The 17,007-nt window shown below is 29.7% G+C and overlaps 2 protein-coding genes across 2 annotated transcripts; both read left to right on the top strand.

Annotated features, from left to right (window-relative positions):
- Positions 1-624: 624 nt before the first annotated feature.
- On the top strand, positions 625-12,162 carry LOC108324779 (uncharacterized). The gene is made up of 14 exons (XM_017557709.2): positions 625-1,435; positions 2,114-2,251; positions 2,346-2,467; positions 3,042-3,252; positions 3,361-3,595; positions 3,681-3,834; positions 3,951-4,247; positions 8,889-9,759; positions 10,325-10,468; positions 10,603-10,724; positions 10,798-11,008; positions 11,123-11,360; positions 11,512-11,662; positions 11,785-12,162. The coding sequence occupies exons 1-14, from the start codon at positions 640-642 to the stop codon at positions 12,115-12,117; spliced, it is 4,023 nt and encodes a 1,340-aa protein (XP_017413198.2). The 5' UTR covers positions 625-639; the 3' UTR covers positions 12,118-12,162.
- A 2,508-nt stretch (positions 12,163-14,670) lies between these two features.
- Positions 14,671-16,219, top strand: LOC108325834 (putative cysteine-rich receptor-like protein kinase 9). Its single transcript, XM_017558916.2, has 2 exons — positions 14,671-15,781; positions 15,908-16,219. Exons 1-2 carry the CDS (start codon positions 14,968-14,970, stop codon positions 16,003-16,005), a joined length of 912 nt encoding a protein of 303 aa, XP_017414405.1. The 5' UTR covers positions 14,671-14,967; the 3' UTR covers positions 16,006-16,219.
- Positions 16,220-17,007: the final 788 nt, after the last annotated feature.

The raw sequence follows: 17,007 nt of genomic DNA, 5'->3' as shown, positions 1-17,007 counted from the left end.
AAAAATCATTTTTTTAATGTGTTTCGAAAAATGAAATAAAAAATGATAAGATGGTGGAAGAAATTTGATATAATATAGCCAAGAAACTTTACTCTTTATGTTATAGCCTCATAGGCCAACAATCAATCACTATCACAGCCCATCTATTTTGACTATTAATACCACCTAAAGTACTGATCACACCTTTCATTTCCTTTACTATATTTACTCCTATTGGTTTTTTAATTTTAATAATCTGTTTAAGTCTAACAAACTCAAGCTCAATCTAATTTGTATATAAACACAAATCCTAGTATTATGTTTTCACCCGCCAATTTAAAATATCCAACTCCCCATCCAAAACTAAAACAAACACAAATTACATAGTATTTTAAACACATAAATTAAATCAGTTACAAGTTAAACATAAGTTAAATTTAATTATCACATAAATGTGTTATTAATTATTAATATAATATTATTTATATATATGTCAGTTCTTTGTTAAACCAAAATACTTTGCGTACAAGTATTTTATTATCTCAGGAAAAGTCTTTTCCATAAATTGACTGATCGAAAGACCTGAAGTATGATGTACATGAATAATGAACTATTAATTTATCTCTTCTTACGTTCTCTCTCTCAACAGACACCACGGACATGTGGTTACTCGTCTGCCTTTACTTTTTGGGTTTCTTGTTCAATTTTTCCATAACCGATGCGACTGAAATTTACTACCTGAATCACAGTTGTTCAAGCAACAAAACCTTCGCTCCAAACAGCACCTACGAATCCAATCTCCGAACCCTCCTCCCGTCCCTATCTTCCCATGCCACCACTGCACTATTCTTCAACACCACATCGGATGGTGGAGACGGCAAGGAAATCATTTACGCCTCCTTCATGTGCCGTGGCGATGTCACCAACCACACGTGCCAAGAGTGCATCAGAACTGCAGCCCAACAAATATCTCAAGTGTGTCCCAACTCCAAAGAGGCCTTAATTTGGTACCACGAATGCTTGGTTCGTTATTCGAACCGTTGTTTTTTCTCCACCTTGGAAGAGTGGCCAAGATTCAACTTCATTGATTACAACGTAACGAATTCAACGAACGAGAAGGGAAGTTATGGGTTCTGGTTGTTATCGAAAACGTTGAGTGATGCTGTGGGTGAGGCAGCGAACGCTGGTCCCGCGGGCACCATGAAATTTGCAACAAAAAACGCTTCCGTGTTTGGGTCCCAGCAAATTCATACTCTGGTTCAATGCACGCCAGATCTATCAAGCGAAGATTGCAGTGAGTGTTTGGGTGATATTATGAAAGATATTTCTTTGTGTTGTCTCGGAAGGATCGGTGGAATGGTTCTATATCCCAGCTGCACTTTGATGTTTGGGTCCAGACATTTCTACAGAGACGTTATCGTTGCTTCGAATGCCACACAAGAATCATTACCTTCAGGTAAAGTCTCATGCGCCAAATGTTTCCAGAAACCTAATCTTGAAAAAAAAAAATCTTCTTTATAATTTAAAACTAGTTTACGTATGTGCAAATTTACAGAAATAAATATTTTTTATTATTTGTTCTAAAATTAATTTCCCATAAGTTTCCTCTGAATTAACTTTGCATAATTTTCTTCACCGTGCTTTGATAAACAAACCTTAATTTTCGTCCATTAAATACATAACTTGTTTGGTGATGCCACTTCAACTACTCACACCCGTTTTTCTAAGGTAATAGTATGACATGTTTAATATCTTTGCTTACTTTTCTAAGGTAATAGTATGACCCGTTTTTCAACATTTAAAATAACATAATATTTAGTAAACAAATTAAATATTAATAATCTCTTTTCCTTTTATCCACACACTCCGAAAACGATGTATATGTTCATCAATCTTTATCCAGGAATAAAATATTTTTGAATCAAATTATAAACTTCAATTCCTGCATTAAGAAAATTAATTTATAAATTTCACTTTTATCGCATTCACACAAAATAAATTAGAAAAAAGATTAAATATCTTTTTACACTAAACGACGGCAAGGTAAACCGTTTTTCTTACTCGCTTTAGTACTACAAGACTCCTTTTACAATTTTTAGTTTGAATCAGAATAACGACTTTATTTCGTGTGTAGGAAATAAAATGATTTCACCTGGAGGAATTGTTACGGTTGTCATCTTTCTTGGCTTCACAATGCTAATCTCTTTTCACTGTTATTTCTTATGGAGAAGAGCAAGAAAGCGCAAGTATAAGGTTCTTTTGAAAGAAAACTGTAAGTATTTTAACAACAATTTTTAATTTCTAACTATGCATCCAAGCCTGAAAAAATTGCAAACTTAATTTAACAATTTGCTATACATGTGTAGTTGGTCAAGAAAGTGTCACTCTAGAAGGATTACAATTTGATTTGGTCACAATTCAAGCGGCAACAAATAACTTTTCAAATGAAAACAAGATTGGAAAAGGTGGATTTGGAGAAGTTTACAAGGTAAAAAGATATCATAATCATAATATTTTATTTTATATTAAACTTAGTTAAATTTCAAGCACTTAATAAATTTAGGTATTTTAATTAAATTTTTGTTAAAAAAGTTGTTCTATAGAGTATCTTAAATATTTTTTTTTTGTTTAAGTACTTTAGTATGTGTTTTTTTTAAGTTAATTAGACTGAGACTATTACTTTCATCTTCCCATCCCTGACATATCTATGAATATATTAATTTCTTTTTTAATTTCTTCTAACTTATCAATCAACCTGTATTTTCTCTTTCTAAGAGTAAGTTGAGTAACAAGTTGAAAGAGATTATGAAAGAAGGAACAATTTGATTGACTGAGTTAGAGATGATAAGATGAAAATAAAGATCATATCATTTTGTTGACAACAAAAATCAAATAACTGAATACTTAGAAAAAAAGTTTAAAAAAAATATTTTAGACATTCAATATAACAAAAAAAAAAGTTATTAGTAACTCAATTACAAAAAAAGTTAATTTATGAGTTATTTAAATTAATTGAATCATATGATTATATTTCTCACTTTAACAGTGTTGTGTCTTTTTAGGGCATCTTATCTTCTGGACTACATATAGCAGTAAAAAGATTATCACAAAGTTCTACACAAGGTTCCGTTGAATTTAAGAATGAAGTTTTATTAATAGCCAAATTACAACACAAAAACCTCGTGGAGCTAATAGGCTTTTGTCTAGAGGCACAAGAAAAGATACTTGTATACAAATTCATGCAGAATGGGAGTCTTGATAAATTTCTCTTTGGTTTGATACTTGATCTTACACTCTTGAAATTTAGCATTTTTTTCGTACATTATACTAGGCTAAATATGTATTTGCCTACTTTCCTCATTCACCTAATAAACATTGCAGGTCATCAACAAAAAATGTTGAGCTGGTATGAACGTTTCAAAATTATAGAAGGAATTGCTCGAGGAATTCTTTATTTACATGAACATTCTCGACTTAAAGTTATACATCGTGATATCAAACCTAGTAATATTTTATTAGATGAAAATATGAATCCTAAAATCTCAGATTTTGGTATGGCTAGAATTATGGAAATAGACCAAGATCGTGGAAAGACCAAACGTATAGTTGGAACATAGTAAGTTACAAAATTTCATTTGTATCTCCTTTCACTTTTTTACATGATATATTTTAATTAATTTATATTTTTGTTTTTTCTATAGTGGTTATATGTCACCAGAATATGCAATGTTTGGACAATTTTCTGAAAAATCAGATATTTTTAGTTTTGGAGTTATGGTTTTGGAGATTATTACAGGAAAAAAGAACACAAGTTCTCATGAATCACGTTACATGCCAAATGGACTCATGAGCTATGTGAGTATAATAGTTACATTTTTTTTTATGTGTTGGTCATACTTATGAAATCAAATTCACTTAATTTAAATGTTAAGAAATAGTTTCAAATATCATTGTTTCATAAATTATTGTAGGTTTGGAGAAAATGGATGGATGAAACACCATTGAGCATATTAGACCCGTTTTTGGAAGAAAATTATTCTAGAATTGAAGTAATTAAGTGTATTCATATTAGTTTATTATGTGTTCAAGAAAACAAAAATATTAGACCTACAATAGCAGATGTTGTTTCATATCTTGATGGTCGTCACACGATTGAATTTCCATCTCCACAAGAACCAGCATATTTGTTGTTCGACAAGATGGATACAAAAATAGTCTCAGAACACTATTCTGTTAATGAGATGTCCATCAGTACATATTATGCTCGATAATAAGTTAATTCAAAGTTTTGATAACATTTTTACTTATGTTTCTAACGTGGAATATGCTTTTAAGTGACCTATATCCCACTAACTAAAAACTTTGTTTATATCTTAACTTAATTCATTCACTTCTTTTAATATGATATTCTTCTAATAACATGTGGACTTATTTTTAATAGTGAAATAAAAATTTAGATATAGCTATAAACTACGTTTGATTTGAACATTGCTAATATTAAGTTTATTTAAGTTTTTATTATGTGAATCATTTAGTAGCAAGTACTTGATATACTTTGATTATAAAATTGTTTGACACTTTATCAAAAACTTTATCACCTAATAATTCACATTGTAGTTAGTCAGTATGTAAACTGTCTTTAATCATGCATTTATTAGTTATTTGTGACATGATTTACGAAGTTGGTAACTATTTCATATATATATATATATATATATATATATATATATATATATATATATATATATATATATATATATATATATATATATATATATATATATATATATATATATATATATATATATATATATCTTTTACAAAATGTACATAACATTGTCTAAGAAAATATATTTATAATGAGTAAAAAGATTGTTATTGTACATAGATTATAGTTCATTAATATTCTACGTGAATTTATTTAAATGGTTGCATATTCTATTCTTTCCTATGTTATGTTTATTCTTATTTTCTATGTTTGAGTTGGTATTTATTTATATGTTAATGTTATCCTATTGATCATTTGTTAAAATTCACTTCATATTTCACTTAAAAATAAATAAAGGGACATTGATCTTGGTTGACATATGTGATACAACACTCCATGCTGATTGGGATGGTAACGGGGACAGTATGCTAATTAGGATGGTAATTAAACAAATTAAGTGCACATTTGACTATGTCATATCTACCTTTAAACTAAAAAATCATCTATATCTCCATGTATGAGGTTTTTTTTATTCTCTATCTATACATACTGGGGAATGTGTATATATATATACTCGTTGTAATGTTCCCATTATTATATAAATAATTATTATTCAATTAAAATTAGAACATTTTTATGTAGTACAATCAACACAATTATATATATATATATATATATATATATATATATATATATTTTATATGTTTGTAATTTATCATAAAATATTTCAAAAACATATTTTGTATAATATTAAGAGTTATACATTAAAATAAAAGACTATCTAAATATTTACTATCTCCTAATAATATTAATAATTCTCCTAGTTAATCTACAACAGATCTTTTAACAATTTTTCTTACCACTTTTATTGAGCATGTTGATGTTATATTAGCATAACAAAAAGATATAAAAGAAAAATATGAAATGAGAAAGATATTTGTAAACTTTAAATATCAATCTTAACAAATCAAACAAACAATACACTTATTAGAGATCTCTCATTGGACTTACCATCATAAGACTCAATATCATTTTATCATACATTAATTTATATTCCACTTTTAATGATAAATTATGAACATCAAAAAGTTACTTTGAAAAGTAAATACGTAGTTAAAGTATTTCTTATAAAAACATTGGTACAACCATAATTGACACATACTCACTACCTAATATTGACAATGGTAAATAGGTATGGGTTAGTCTCAAATTTGATTAATGAATATCTTAATCCAAAGCACTATTTTGAATTTTTCAAATTTTTAGCTACTTTGATAAAATGTTTTTTAACCCACCATAGTCTCTGTCTTTCATCCCACAATGTACCAAATTGTGACTTCCCAAAAATACTTCACATCAAGTTGATCTTAAGTCATTTGAACCAAACATGAGACTTTCTTGCAAAATGTGACAACTATCAAGATATATTCTTTTCCTTAAACAATGTTTATACATCATCCAAACAAGTACAAATAATATAAACACAATAATAAAACATAGAGATAACTTTCTTTTATTCAAGTTCACTAAATAAAAAAAAATATTAACTTTTATTTGTTTGTCATAATTTTAATCTTTCAAAACATTTTAGAAAGGGAAAAAAGAGAAATATTTAAACTGTCCTAAATTTCGACTATTAAATAATGTAAAACTATTTAAGGTAATAAGAACAAATATAATTATTTTAAAACATATATTAAATAACATCCTTAATTTTTATAAACATTCTCGTATAACTAACTAAACATAAATTGATTGATATATTAAAAAATATAATTTGTGGTCCCTTATAAAAACTAACCAAACATACATTGATTAATATATTAAAAAAATATAATTTATGGTCGCTACCATGTAACATTTATTAAAAATTTACTCAACTTTAATTCAACGAAAGAAATATTTTTTTTTATTTTACATTTTTTTAAAATTTAGACTTAATTATCATAGATAATAATATGTATTACTTCAAAATAATAACTTTTCAATTTTTAAGGTTGAGTTACTTAGATAAATAACTAAAAGATTTTTAAGCAAATTTTTTAAAATTATATTACTTAGAAAATATAATTGAAATAATTTTTAAGTAAATTTTAAATATTGCATGTTTTGGGTGTAGGGTCAAGTAACTATAAACACCTTCAAAATTTCTTCTCCAATGTCGTTCGAGTAGTTATGTCCTCACTTCTCCTTCATCTTCATTCCAACCATCCGGAGGGATACCTGCCAAATGTTATCTAATGCTTAAATTAGCAAACAATTCTTACAGAGTCAGAGCAATAGTTTTAAATGCACAGTAAATGCGATCACCTACCTCTTACCTCTTATCTTTATTTATAGTTTTTGAAGTGGGTCTATAATTAACGAAGTCTTTAATCACGGCCCAATTTCGACCCATTAGACTAATTAATACTTGCATGTAAACCTGTTTCTTAATGTCTCTAGAAGAATGTTTTCGGGTCAGTTGTCCGACCTCTGTTTACATATGAGCTAAACGGGTCTTTAAGCTTATTTTGGTTTCGTCACGAGGATCTATTGAGTTAGACTGTCTATCTCACCTTTAGTATGTAGGAACGTCCGATCCTATGATACATTGCATAATATCTATTAAGAATTTGAGTTTAAGGTTTACAATTTAAAATCTTTATAATTGAATCAAATAAAATATTATATAAAAAATATATTTAACATGAATTTTAGAACCACTACTAAATAGAAAATAGTTTAAATTAAGATTTTTAATATTGGTTGAGTAATTAAAGTTAAAAGAGATAGCCTTTTTAAATTTTTTTTTTACCTATTTACAGATTTATATTTTTTCTTTTACAGTGAAATAAAAATAAGTAACACAAGCAACATGTGAATAAAATGTAGTAATAAATAATTATTATAATAATCTTATAGATAATCCACCCGCAACAAACCACAATCATAATTTTTCCTTCTTATCTTTTGCTTCTAAAACAAAATTAATATTTAATTACATGTTGGATACATATGAAAACGAAGCAGTGAACAGTAATTAAGAGTATCATGTAGTCTTTATACAATTAATGTGATCTCTACCCAACACATTATATTCATTCATAACACTAAAGAAAAAAAACATGAATAAACAATGACTTATAAATTACTATAAATATAAGATATTACTAAAGCAAATATTTTATTACTTACCTTTCTACTATTTTGTTAATTTTTTCGTCATTATTGACATCAGCCCGTGGTTCAATAATTTGACTAAATGATAATATATGAGAATGCTATGGTTAGGTCCACGTCAATGACTACAGGCAAAATGGCACATAGCGAAGTTGGCTTCTACTATCACGTGTCCGTGCTGACTCCACCACCAATAATTGACAATGCCGCACCCTCTCAAATGCACATTTGTTTTTACCGGGAATATAACTTTTTAAAAATTTACAAAAAAAGATAATTTAAAAAAAGTTATAAATAAAGATAAAACAGAACATTTTAAGCGAGTCTTTTTTTTATATAATTTCAACAAAAATTAAATCAAATTTGTAATACATCTTTTAAAATATATTAAATTAAAGTAGTGAGATATTAATATGATTTTATTTTATAAATTATATTGCATGACAGAGATGGTCATGTAATCATCTCATGACCAAGTCGACTAGACGACTCTTAAGAGTAGGAGTGATATGTAAAACTATTTGAAAATTATAAATATACATCAAAGATTAGAAATAGATATTTACATTTATCATACATTTATTATTATTTGATTGAACTCTCATACGGAGAGACAGTGGACAAGGATCGAATAACCTTTGTCATTGTATCACTCCAACATAATTTATTTCAAGTGAAAAGTTGTGTCAAATGATACAATTTGCCTATAGCTATGATGTTTTTTAAAAATATCTATTTTGATAAGTTAAAAGAAAAAACCAGTTTGGTGAAAAACCCTCAAATGCCATATTCCATAAACTATCCACGGAATAGAAGGGAGGAGAATGCATTCGCTACGTTTCTAAAACAGTCAGATTAAATTAACTTTCGTAAGAGATAAAGAAGCAGTTGTCACATCTAATAAAAATTATAATCTATTTACAATCATTTATATATTATTGAACTAGTTTTAAATACAAAATATGAAACCACGACTTGTGATATTTTACTTTGTTGACAAACCTCAATCCAATTCATAGACCGCGGCCGTCTCTGACTTCTATCCCTTCACGCGCATCTGCATGATGCCATCACTCGTTTCTTCGTCTCAGTCAGTGCAGAGATTTTGCAGCACATGAGAATCATGATTACCAAGTCCAAAAATAGTCTAAAACTGTTCCTTTTTTGCACCCTTGTGCTCACCGTTACAGAAACATCTGCTTCGGTGTTCAACAACGTTAGCTGCTCCAGCAACCACACTTTCACTCCAAACACCACCTTCAATGCCAACCTCAACACCCTTCTCTCCTACCTTTCCTCCAACGTCACCAACAACTTTAGATTCTTCAACACAACATCTGGGGAGGGTTCGGACACCGTCTATGGCCTCTACATGTGCCGTGGAGACGTGCCGTTTGCTCTGTGCAGAGAGTGTGTGGGTTTCGCGACCCTAAGCATAGCCTCGTCGTGTCCCACATCGAAAGAGGCTGTGATTTGGTACAACGAGTGTTTGTTGCGCTACTCTTACAGGTTCTTCTTCTCTAAAATGGAAGAATGGCCACGGCACCAGGTCAATATCCCATTGGGGGATCCTGTCGTTTTGCACAGTAATAAATTCTACACTGCTTTAGGATCCATTTTCGATGAACTTCCAAATCAAGCAGCACTGGCTCTCAGAGGGTCCAACCCTTATGCTGTTAAGCAAGAAAACGCTTCTGCGAGTGTGACCCTGTATGGCCTCGCTCAGTGCACACCAGACTTGGCCGCCGGAGATTGCAAACGGTGTATCGCCGATGCGGCGGCGGAATTCGCCGTGTCTTGTTGCGGAGGGAGCATAGGGGCAAGTGTTCTGTTTCCCAGTTGCATTGTTAGGTATGAAACGTATCCGTTTTATCAGCATTCAGGAACCTCCGCGCCAACAACGATTAAGGGTAAGTTTGTTTTCTTTTGTTTCTCGAATGAAAATGTTGGATTCTTTGGTTTAAAGAATAGCAGAGAGAGAAAGGTTTATCAAAGTTTTAATTTGCAACCAATCACAGTTTAGTCACAATCCTTGAAAATACAAGTGGCCAATCAGATTGTAAATATTGTAGTCCCGATCATCCACATATTTTGAGGTTGGCTAATAAGTTGGAAAGAATAAGAGAACAGAGAAAGCAAAAGATTTTAATTGGAGAAGGGAAAAATACTTTCTTTATTTGACTTCTAATAGAATAACCAGAAATTTTCACTGATCTCATTTTTATATATATAAAAAAACGAGATTAACTAATTCTTGAACTCAGACAACTCTTCATAAATTGCTTTCTGCAAGAGATAATAAGATTTGTCTGATGACAGTAAGCACGAATATTCAACTGTGGCTTCATATAATTAGCATACTTGTCGAATATGTGCTGTATTGAGTTTGATCATTAGTTGATTAATTTTGTACAAAAGAAAACGTTGAAATGGTGTTGACGGTGTGTGGTTTGTCAATATGACACGTTTTGACAGGTTCAGGAAATATTCGCACTGAAGTGATTGTGATAGCCGTTGTCATGGTTGTCGTTTTGGTAATCATTTTTTTCTTTGGCTACTACGGTTTCAACCGCATTAAAGCGAGAAAGAAAAGCAAGGCCAGTGACGACAGAGAAAACTGTAATATCAACGAACCTGTTATATCTTCAATATTGGAGCTTAGTAGAAAAGCCTATAGTTTTTTTTTTCTTTATATTTATTACATGTACTCGGTGTGAGTATTTCCAATAACTGCTCTGTGAATTGTAATGCAGTTGGGGTAGAAATCAGTGTCTTGGAGTCCTTGGAATTTGATTTTGCTACAATTGAAGCAGCAACAAACAAGTTTTCTGAAGACCGCAGGATCGGCAAAGGGGGTTACGGAGAAGTCTACAAGGTAACATAAATGCGATGATCAATGTGTCATCTATATTGTTTTCTTGTTCTATTCTAACGGCATGTAATCACAGGGAATCCTTCCTAACGGTGAAGAAGTAGCTGTAAAGAGATTGTCAACAAATTCTAAGCAGGGAGCGGAGGAATTCAAGAATGAAGTGTTGTTAATAGCTAAACTTCAACACAAAAATTTGGTGAGGTTAATAGGATTTTGCCAAGAAGACAGAGAGAAAATACTTATCTATGAATATGTCCCTAACAAAAGCCTTGATCACTTTCTATTTGGTAAGACTTTTCAGTATTTGTTTCTGCTCTGAGTTTTACATTGCAATTTTAATCGAATGTGAAATAAATATTGATTTATACTTTTGTAATGTATTTGACTAATGGTATCTGTAGATCCCGCAAAACACAGAATATTAACTTGGTCAGAGCGGTATAAAATCATTAAAGGAATTGCAAGAGGAATTCTTTATCTTCACGAAGACTCTCGTCTTAAGATTATACATCGTGATATCAAACCAAGCAATGTTCTATTGGACAATGACTTCGATCCAAAAATCTCTGATTTTGGCATGGCAAGGATGGTAGATACAAACCAGATTCAAGGATGTACGAACAGAGTTGTGGGTACATAGTGAGTTGCAAACCCTTACATTTTTCAAAAGTACATTTTTATTTATGTAATTCGTTTATTTATCATCATGAAATAATTGTGATAATTTCTGAATACTCTCACGTCCCTTATAATCTCCATGCTGATTGTTTTCTGCATTCTTCATTTTCAGCGGTTACATGCCTCCCGAGTATGCCATGCATGGACACTTTTCTGAAAAGTCTGATGTATTCAGTTTTGGAGTTATGATTCTTGAGATTATCAGTGGAAAGAAGAATTCTTGTTCTTATGAATCATCTCGTGTTGATGATCTCTTGAGTTATGTGAGTATTCAATTCTTGTTTCTTCTTATTGACTGATGTTCTCTGAACCATAGTTCAAAAGAGACATAAACAAAGTTTAAGAAAGTGATAAAGGAAAATCTTGAATGGGTAATTAATTTCAGGCATGGAACAATTGGAGGGATGTATCACCATTTCAATTGTTGGATCCGAGTCTTGTGGAATCTTACAGTCCAAACGAAGTTGAGAAATGTATGCAGATTGGTTTATTGTGTGTGCAAGAAAATCCTGATGACAGACCAATAATAGGAACCATCGTTTCATATCTTAGCAACCCTTCGGTTGAAATGCCATTCCCTTTAGAGCCAGCGTTTTTCATGCAAGGCAGAGTTAGAAGACATTCAGCTGAACATCAATCATCTTCAGGTTACTCCATCAATCATTCTTTCTCCACCTCTGTAAATAACATGTCCACTACCGTATTCTTCCCTAGATAGTATTCTTATATCTTATATCTAATTAAACTCATTACATATTTCAGATAAGTTTTCCTTCATAACAATTTGAAGAAAATATTACTTAGTTTTTATATTTTGCTTATTTATTAAATATCAACAATGAAAGTTTATTAAGAGGATATTGCAACATAAGTTAAAATTTTAACTTGTAACACTGGGTAATTTGCATTCTATACTTATTAGTTGAAAAAGCTTTCTAAAGTCACCATTTATCAGTTCATGAAAGGAACTAATGAAACTAATTTGAGACCACATTGAAAGTTTTAAATGGAAAGTAATAATTATTAGTTATTGACAATTATTAATTATTAGGTTGAATTAAGATGAAGAAATTCCAACTTAGGAAAGAAGCCACTTATTTCAAGGTCCACGAGTATCATTGAGTATTACGTGAGAGAGTGAAATTAGGGATGAACAGTAGGCATGTGTGGGGATCTGGAAGAATAGAAATAAATGGATTTGAAAAGAAAAATAGCTGAGAATAATTTTGTTTGAATTAAGAGAGTTTAGATAAAAATTTATAATAGTTAATGAACGATTGAATGGATTAAAAAATATTTTATTTAGTAAAAATAGAAGATTATTGTTAGTTATATTTCTTATTATTATATTTAATTTATTGTTATTTTTATTATATTATTTATATTATTGTTTATAATTTTTTTATTATGTATGTTATTAATATTATTATTAATTTTATGATTATTTAATTTATTATATTTTATTTGATTTTAATCAGTTAAATTTATTTATTTAATAATTATGAAATTGGTTTGTAATATAAATTATTATGAAAGTAAAAAAAGAAAAGCAACTTTCCCCTCAATTCATGTAAGAAGGGAAAACAAAACTGCATTATAGCTTGTGCAAATTTCTAATTATGATAAAAAGTGCACTTGGAAAGATTGCCTCCATCTGCTGCTCATAATTTCTATAGCAAGGCATATGATAAGACCGAAAAGGTAATTCCGAGACTATCTTAATAATTATCTAAAAGTCGTTATTTGTTTTTAAATATTAATTAAAAACAGAAACTAGACCATTATTGACATTTATTATAGTTATTATATTTAGATCCGGTGAAACTGAATAGCTTAATTTAGAAGGAGTCTATCAATTAAAGAATAGCAGAAAAAAAATAGTAGAAATTATGGGGCTTGATTAAATTAATTTACTTATAACCTTAAAAATAATTAATTAGAAATAAAAACAGACATTAATACCGAATTTTGTTGATAAAAATCCAAAACACTAATAAGAGAAACTTTAAACTTCATCTTTTCATAAAATTAGACATTTCATTCATTATCCTTCTTAAATTAGATAGTTATATTTTTTTTATTCAATTAGTTGGCTAGTTGATAAAAAATTACTCATTCATTTATTCTTTTAATTATGAAATTAATTACATTATATTACTTGTTCTTTTTAATCTTTAAAATTTTCGATCAAATTTTATAAAAAAAATTAAAAGAAAAAATAGAAAAATAAATCAAATTAATTTACTCTTAAGTTAAAATATATAAATTAATTTTAAAATGGGTAAAAGTCATTTTTTTATTATCCATATCAGAAACTCAATTAAACATATGCCTAGCGTAAACTTTTTTTTTTCTAATATGACATGCTGATTTGGATTTAATTACTAGTTATATTTGGGATTAATTTAAACATACATCATAATTGTGATTAATAGTTTGAAATAATTGTATCAAAATTAATTCTACCAAACTAAATATTTCAATAGTTCTCAATGGTAGATCTTAATTAATAATATTTTAGAATCAATGTTACTAGAGTCCATTCTTGACTGTTGTAAAGTAGTGTAGTCAAATTTCTCTTGTTAAAACACTTTTATTTTGCATGTAAACAAATGATATAAAATTGTTGCACCATTATTAATTACCAACATTATTAATCTTTATCTCTAAAAAAAAGGTTAAAAAAGAATGAATGTGACAAAGCAATTAAAAAATCAAGACTATTTTCGTCTCTTACAAGCTCACGCTTATTCTACGTAAGTGATATTATTTTTCCCAGTAATGATTCAATGTTTTTCTATTTATTTTTAATTCAACGTAATTCATATATATTTTTTTCTGAAAATACTTAATTTAATTCATTAAAATAATTTCCTCTCGAATTTAACAATGAACACAAAAAACATTAAAAGAGTAAATAATTATATTTATTATATTAGTAGATGTCAGGTCATTGTCTCTAAACCAAATTAACACTTATAAAATAATTACTTTAAGTCTTTCTGAAATATATAAGACCACATTTACTAAAAAAATAAAAAGGAAATATTGAATTATTATCATAAATATATAGATAAAAAATATTATTGAACTTATTATAAAAAAAGAAGGTTGGTTGCTGGTTGGATAGTGTAATAATGGCGGTACTTCTTTTTTTGTCTTCAATTATGTTTAAATAGTTTGTCTCTCAATTACTATTATAAAGTTAAGTAATATACTATAATGTTTAACGGTAATAAAAATCATTAACTAAATATAAAGTCAAATTTCAAAGTTGTTGTTAGGTGTTTTAAGAATTGTAAAATGAAATGAAAAAAAAAATGCAAAATTCGTGCATGGTGCTTTAAATTTTTTAAAAACATAAGGAAAAATAAGATTACAGAGCTTTATTAAAAAAAATGTGGATGAGGAGAGAACAATAGCTTGACTTGCTTCATTGACTTGCTTCATTGACTTGCCATGCATCAAGAAAAGGTAGAATGCCACCACGTGTTTTGTGGTAAATTTTATCGATTGAATCAACAATCCGACGCCCCCAACTTGGCATTTTCACAAACACCTTCACAGCATGGCCCTTTTTTCCTTGAAACATGCTCTCTTCTTCATGTTTCTTATCTTTACCACTGTCCACGCATCAGATGACCCTATATTCCTTCGCCAAAATTGCACAACCAACGAAACCTTCACCTCCAACACCACTTTCCAACTCAACCTCCGCACCCTCTTGTCTTCCCTATCTTCCCTTGCCACCCGAAACACCCAATTTCGCAACGCCACAGTATCCGGCGGAAGCCCCTCCGACACAGTCTACGGTCTCTTCCTCTGCCGCGGCGACGTGCCCCCTCAACTCTGTCAACAGTGTGTCCTGAACGCGACACAAAGACTCGGCAACCAAAACACAGATACATGCAAGTTTGCGAAAAGCGCTATAATTTGGTATGACGAATGTTTGGTTCGATATTCCAACAGGAACTTCTTCTCCACGGTGGAGACAAGGCCCAGAATGCGTCTGCGGAACACCGCCAACATTTCTGACACAAAAAGCTTCTTGCGCTTGTTGTACACCACCTTGAATGAAACCGCAGACGAGGCAGCGAATTCTTCTAATGTTGATAAGTTATACGCCACAAAACAAGCTAATATCTCTGGGTTTCAGACCCTCTACTGTCTGACTCAGTGCACACCGGATTTATCACCCCAAGATTGCAGAAGGTGTCTCAGTGATGTGATAGGGGACCTTTCATGGTGTTGTCCTGGAAGCCAAGGAGGAAGAGTTTTGTATCCAAGTTGTAACTTTAGGTATGAGCTCTATCCTTTCTACAGAATGGATTCTCCGGCACCCGAAGCAAATGTTAGTCCTACAGCTTCTACGATAAAAAAAGGTAATGCTACATATTACAGTTCTTTGAAGTGTTTTAGAGTTATGAATTTAAACTAGAACAACACGCGAATAAATGATTTAGGTCAGATTAGGTTATGAACTTAATGATCAGTTTTTCTGTGTTTAGGTGAAGCTGGAAAGAGAGTCGTCTCATCAGAGATAGCAACTGCAACTTTTGTTTCAATTGGTGTGACTTGGCTGTGGTGGGTATTTGTTCTTAAGTGAAAAAGAGAAGGAAAGAAGAATCGGTTTCAAGTTTCTGCAGATACGCAAAGAAAAGGTGTTGAAACAAAAGAATCGCTGCAGACATTTGTACTTCAATAAGCTCTGGACAGAATGTAGGTCTATGCTTCAATTATACAGAGTTGCCTTAACAGAGAGTTTCTCATTCTCATGTAACTTCAAATGAATTAATCATATTATATAGACTTATCTTTAATTTAATTCCAAGAAAATTGGATGCGAATAAATACTTTACCGTTACTTTTTTCTTTTTCCTTTTCCTGAGGAAAATGAGTTACTACTATCACAAAGACTAAAAACATGACGTGTTCCAAAAAGAAGAAGAAATATTAACTGAAAAATAAATATAACAATGAAATGCAAAAATTAATATCAACCGAATAAACGGTCAAATTACGAGGAAATCTTATACGTGTGATTTTGTTTTACTGGATTCTCACTCATAGTACTTTATTAACAAGTTAACTTATTTTTATTTACTTTTAGGACAAAGAAAATAAAGATTAGGTGAATCAGCGTTCACATAAATAGAATAGACAAAAGTATTACATATTCTTCGATCGAGGTACCATTTTAATTTAGGAAAAAGTGTTTTTTTATAAGTGATTAGTCTATTTCAAATATTTTTTTAAAAATAAATTCAAACAAACTAATAAAATAGTAATAAATGTTCTGTTATCAAAAAATTATTAAAATATCAGAATACTTTAATTTAAATAAAATATAAAAACACAAATAAATAAATAAACATGATAAGATAAAATATATTTAAAAAGAAGGGATTTGACCGACAAATTAGAGGAATTAAAGAGAGAAAATTTATATATTTAAAGATATTTCCCACATATTAAAAGATTAAAGAGAGAAAAAATATATTTACTGGGTGACAAAGTTTAATAAAATATGTGTTCTTTCAATTAATAAATTTATAATTAAATTTTTTTAAGAAAACATAATTTATCAGAAGACGATATTAGATTACAT

This window comes from Vigna angularis, chromosome 3 (genome assembly GCF_016808095.1).
Source record: "Vigna angularis cultivar LongXiaoDou No.4 chromosome 3, ASM1680809v1, whole genome shotgun sequence".
NCBI lineage: Eukaryota > Viridiplantae > Streptophyta > Magnoliopsida > Fabales > Fabaceae > Vigna > Vigna angularis.
This window is presented reverse-complemented; position numbering and strand designations above follow the sequence as displayed.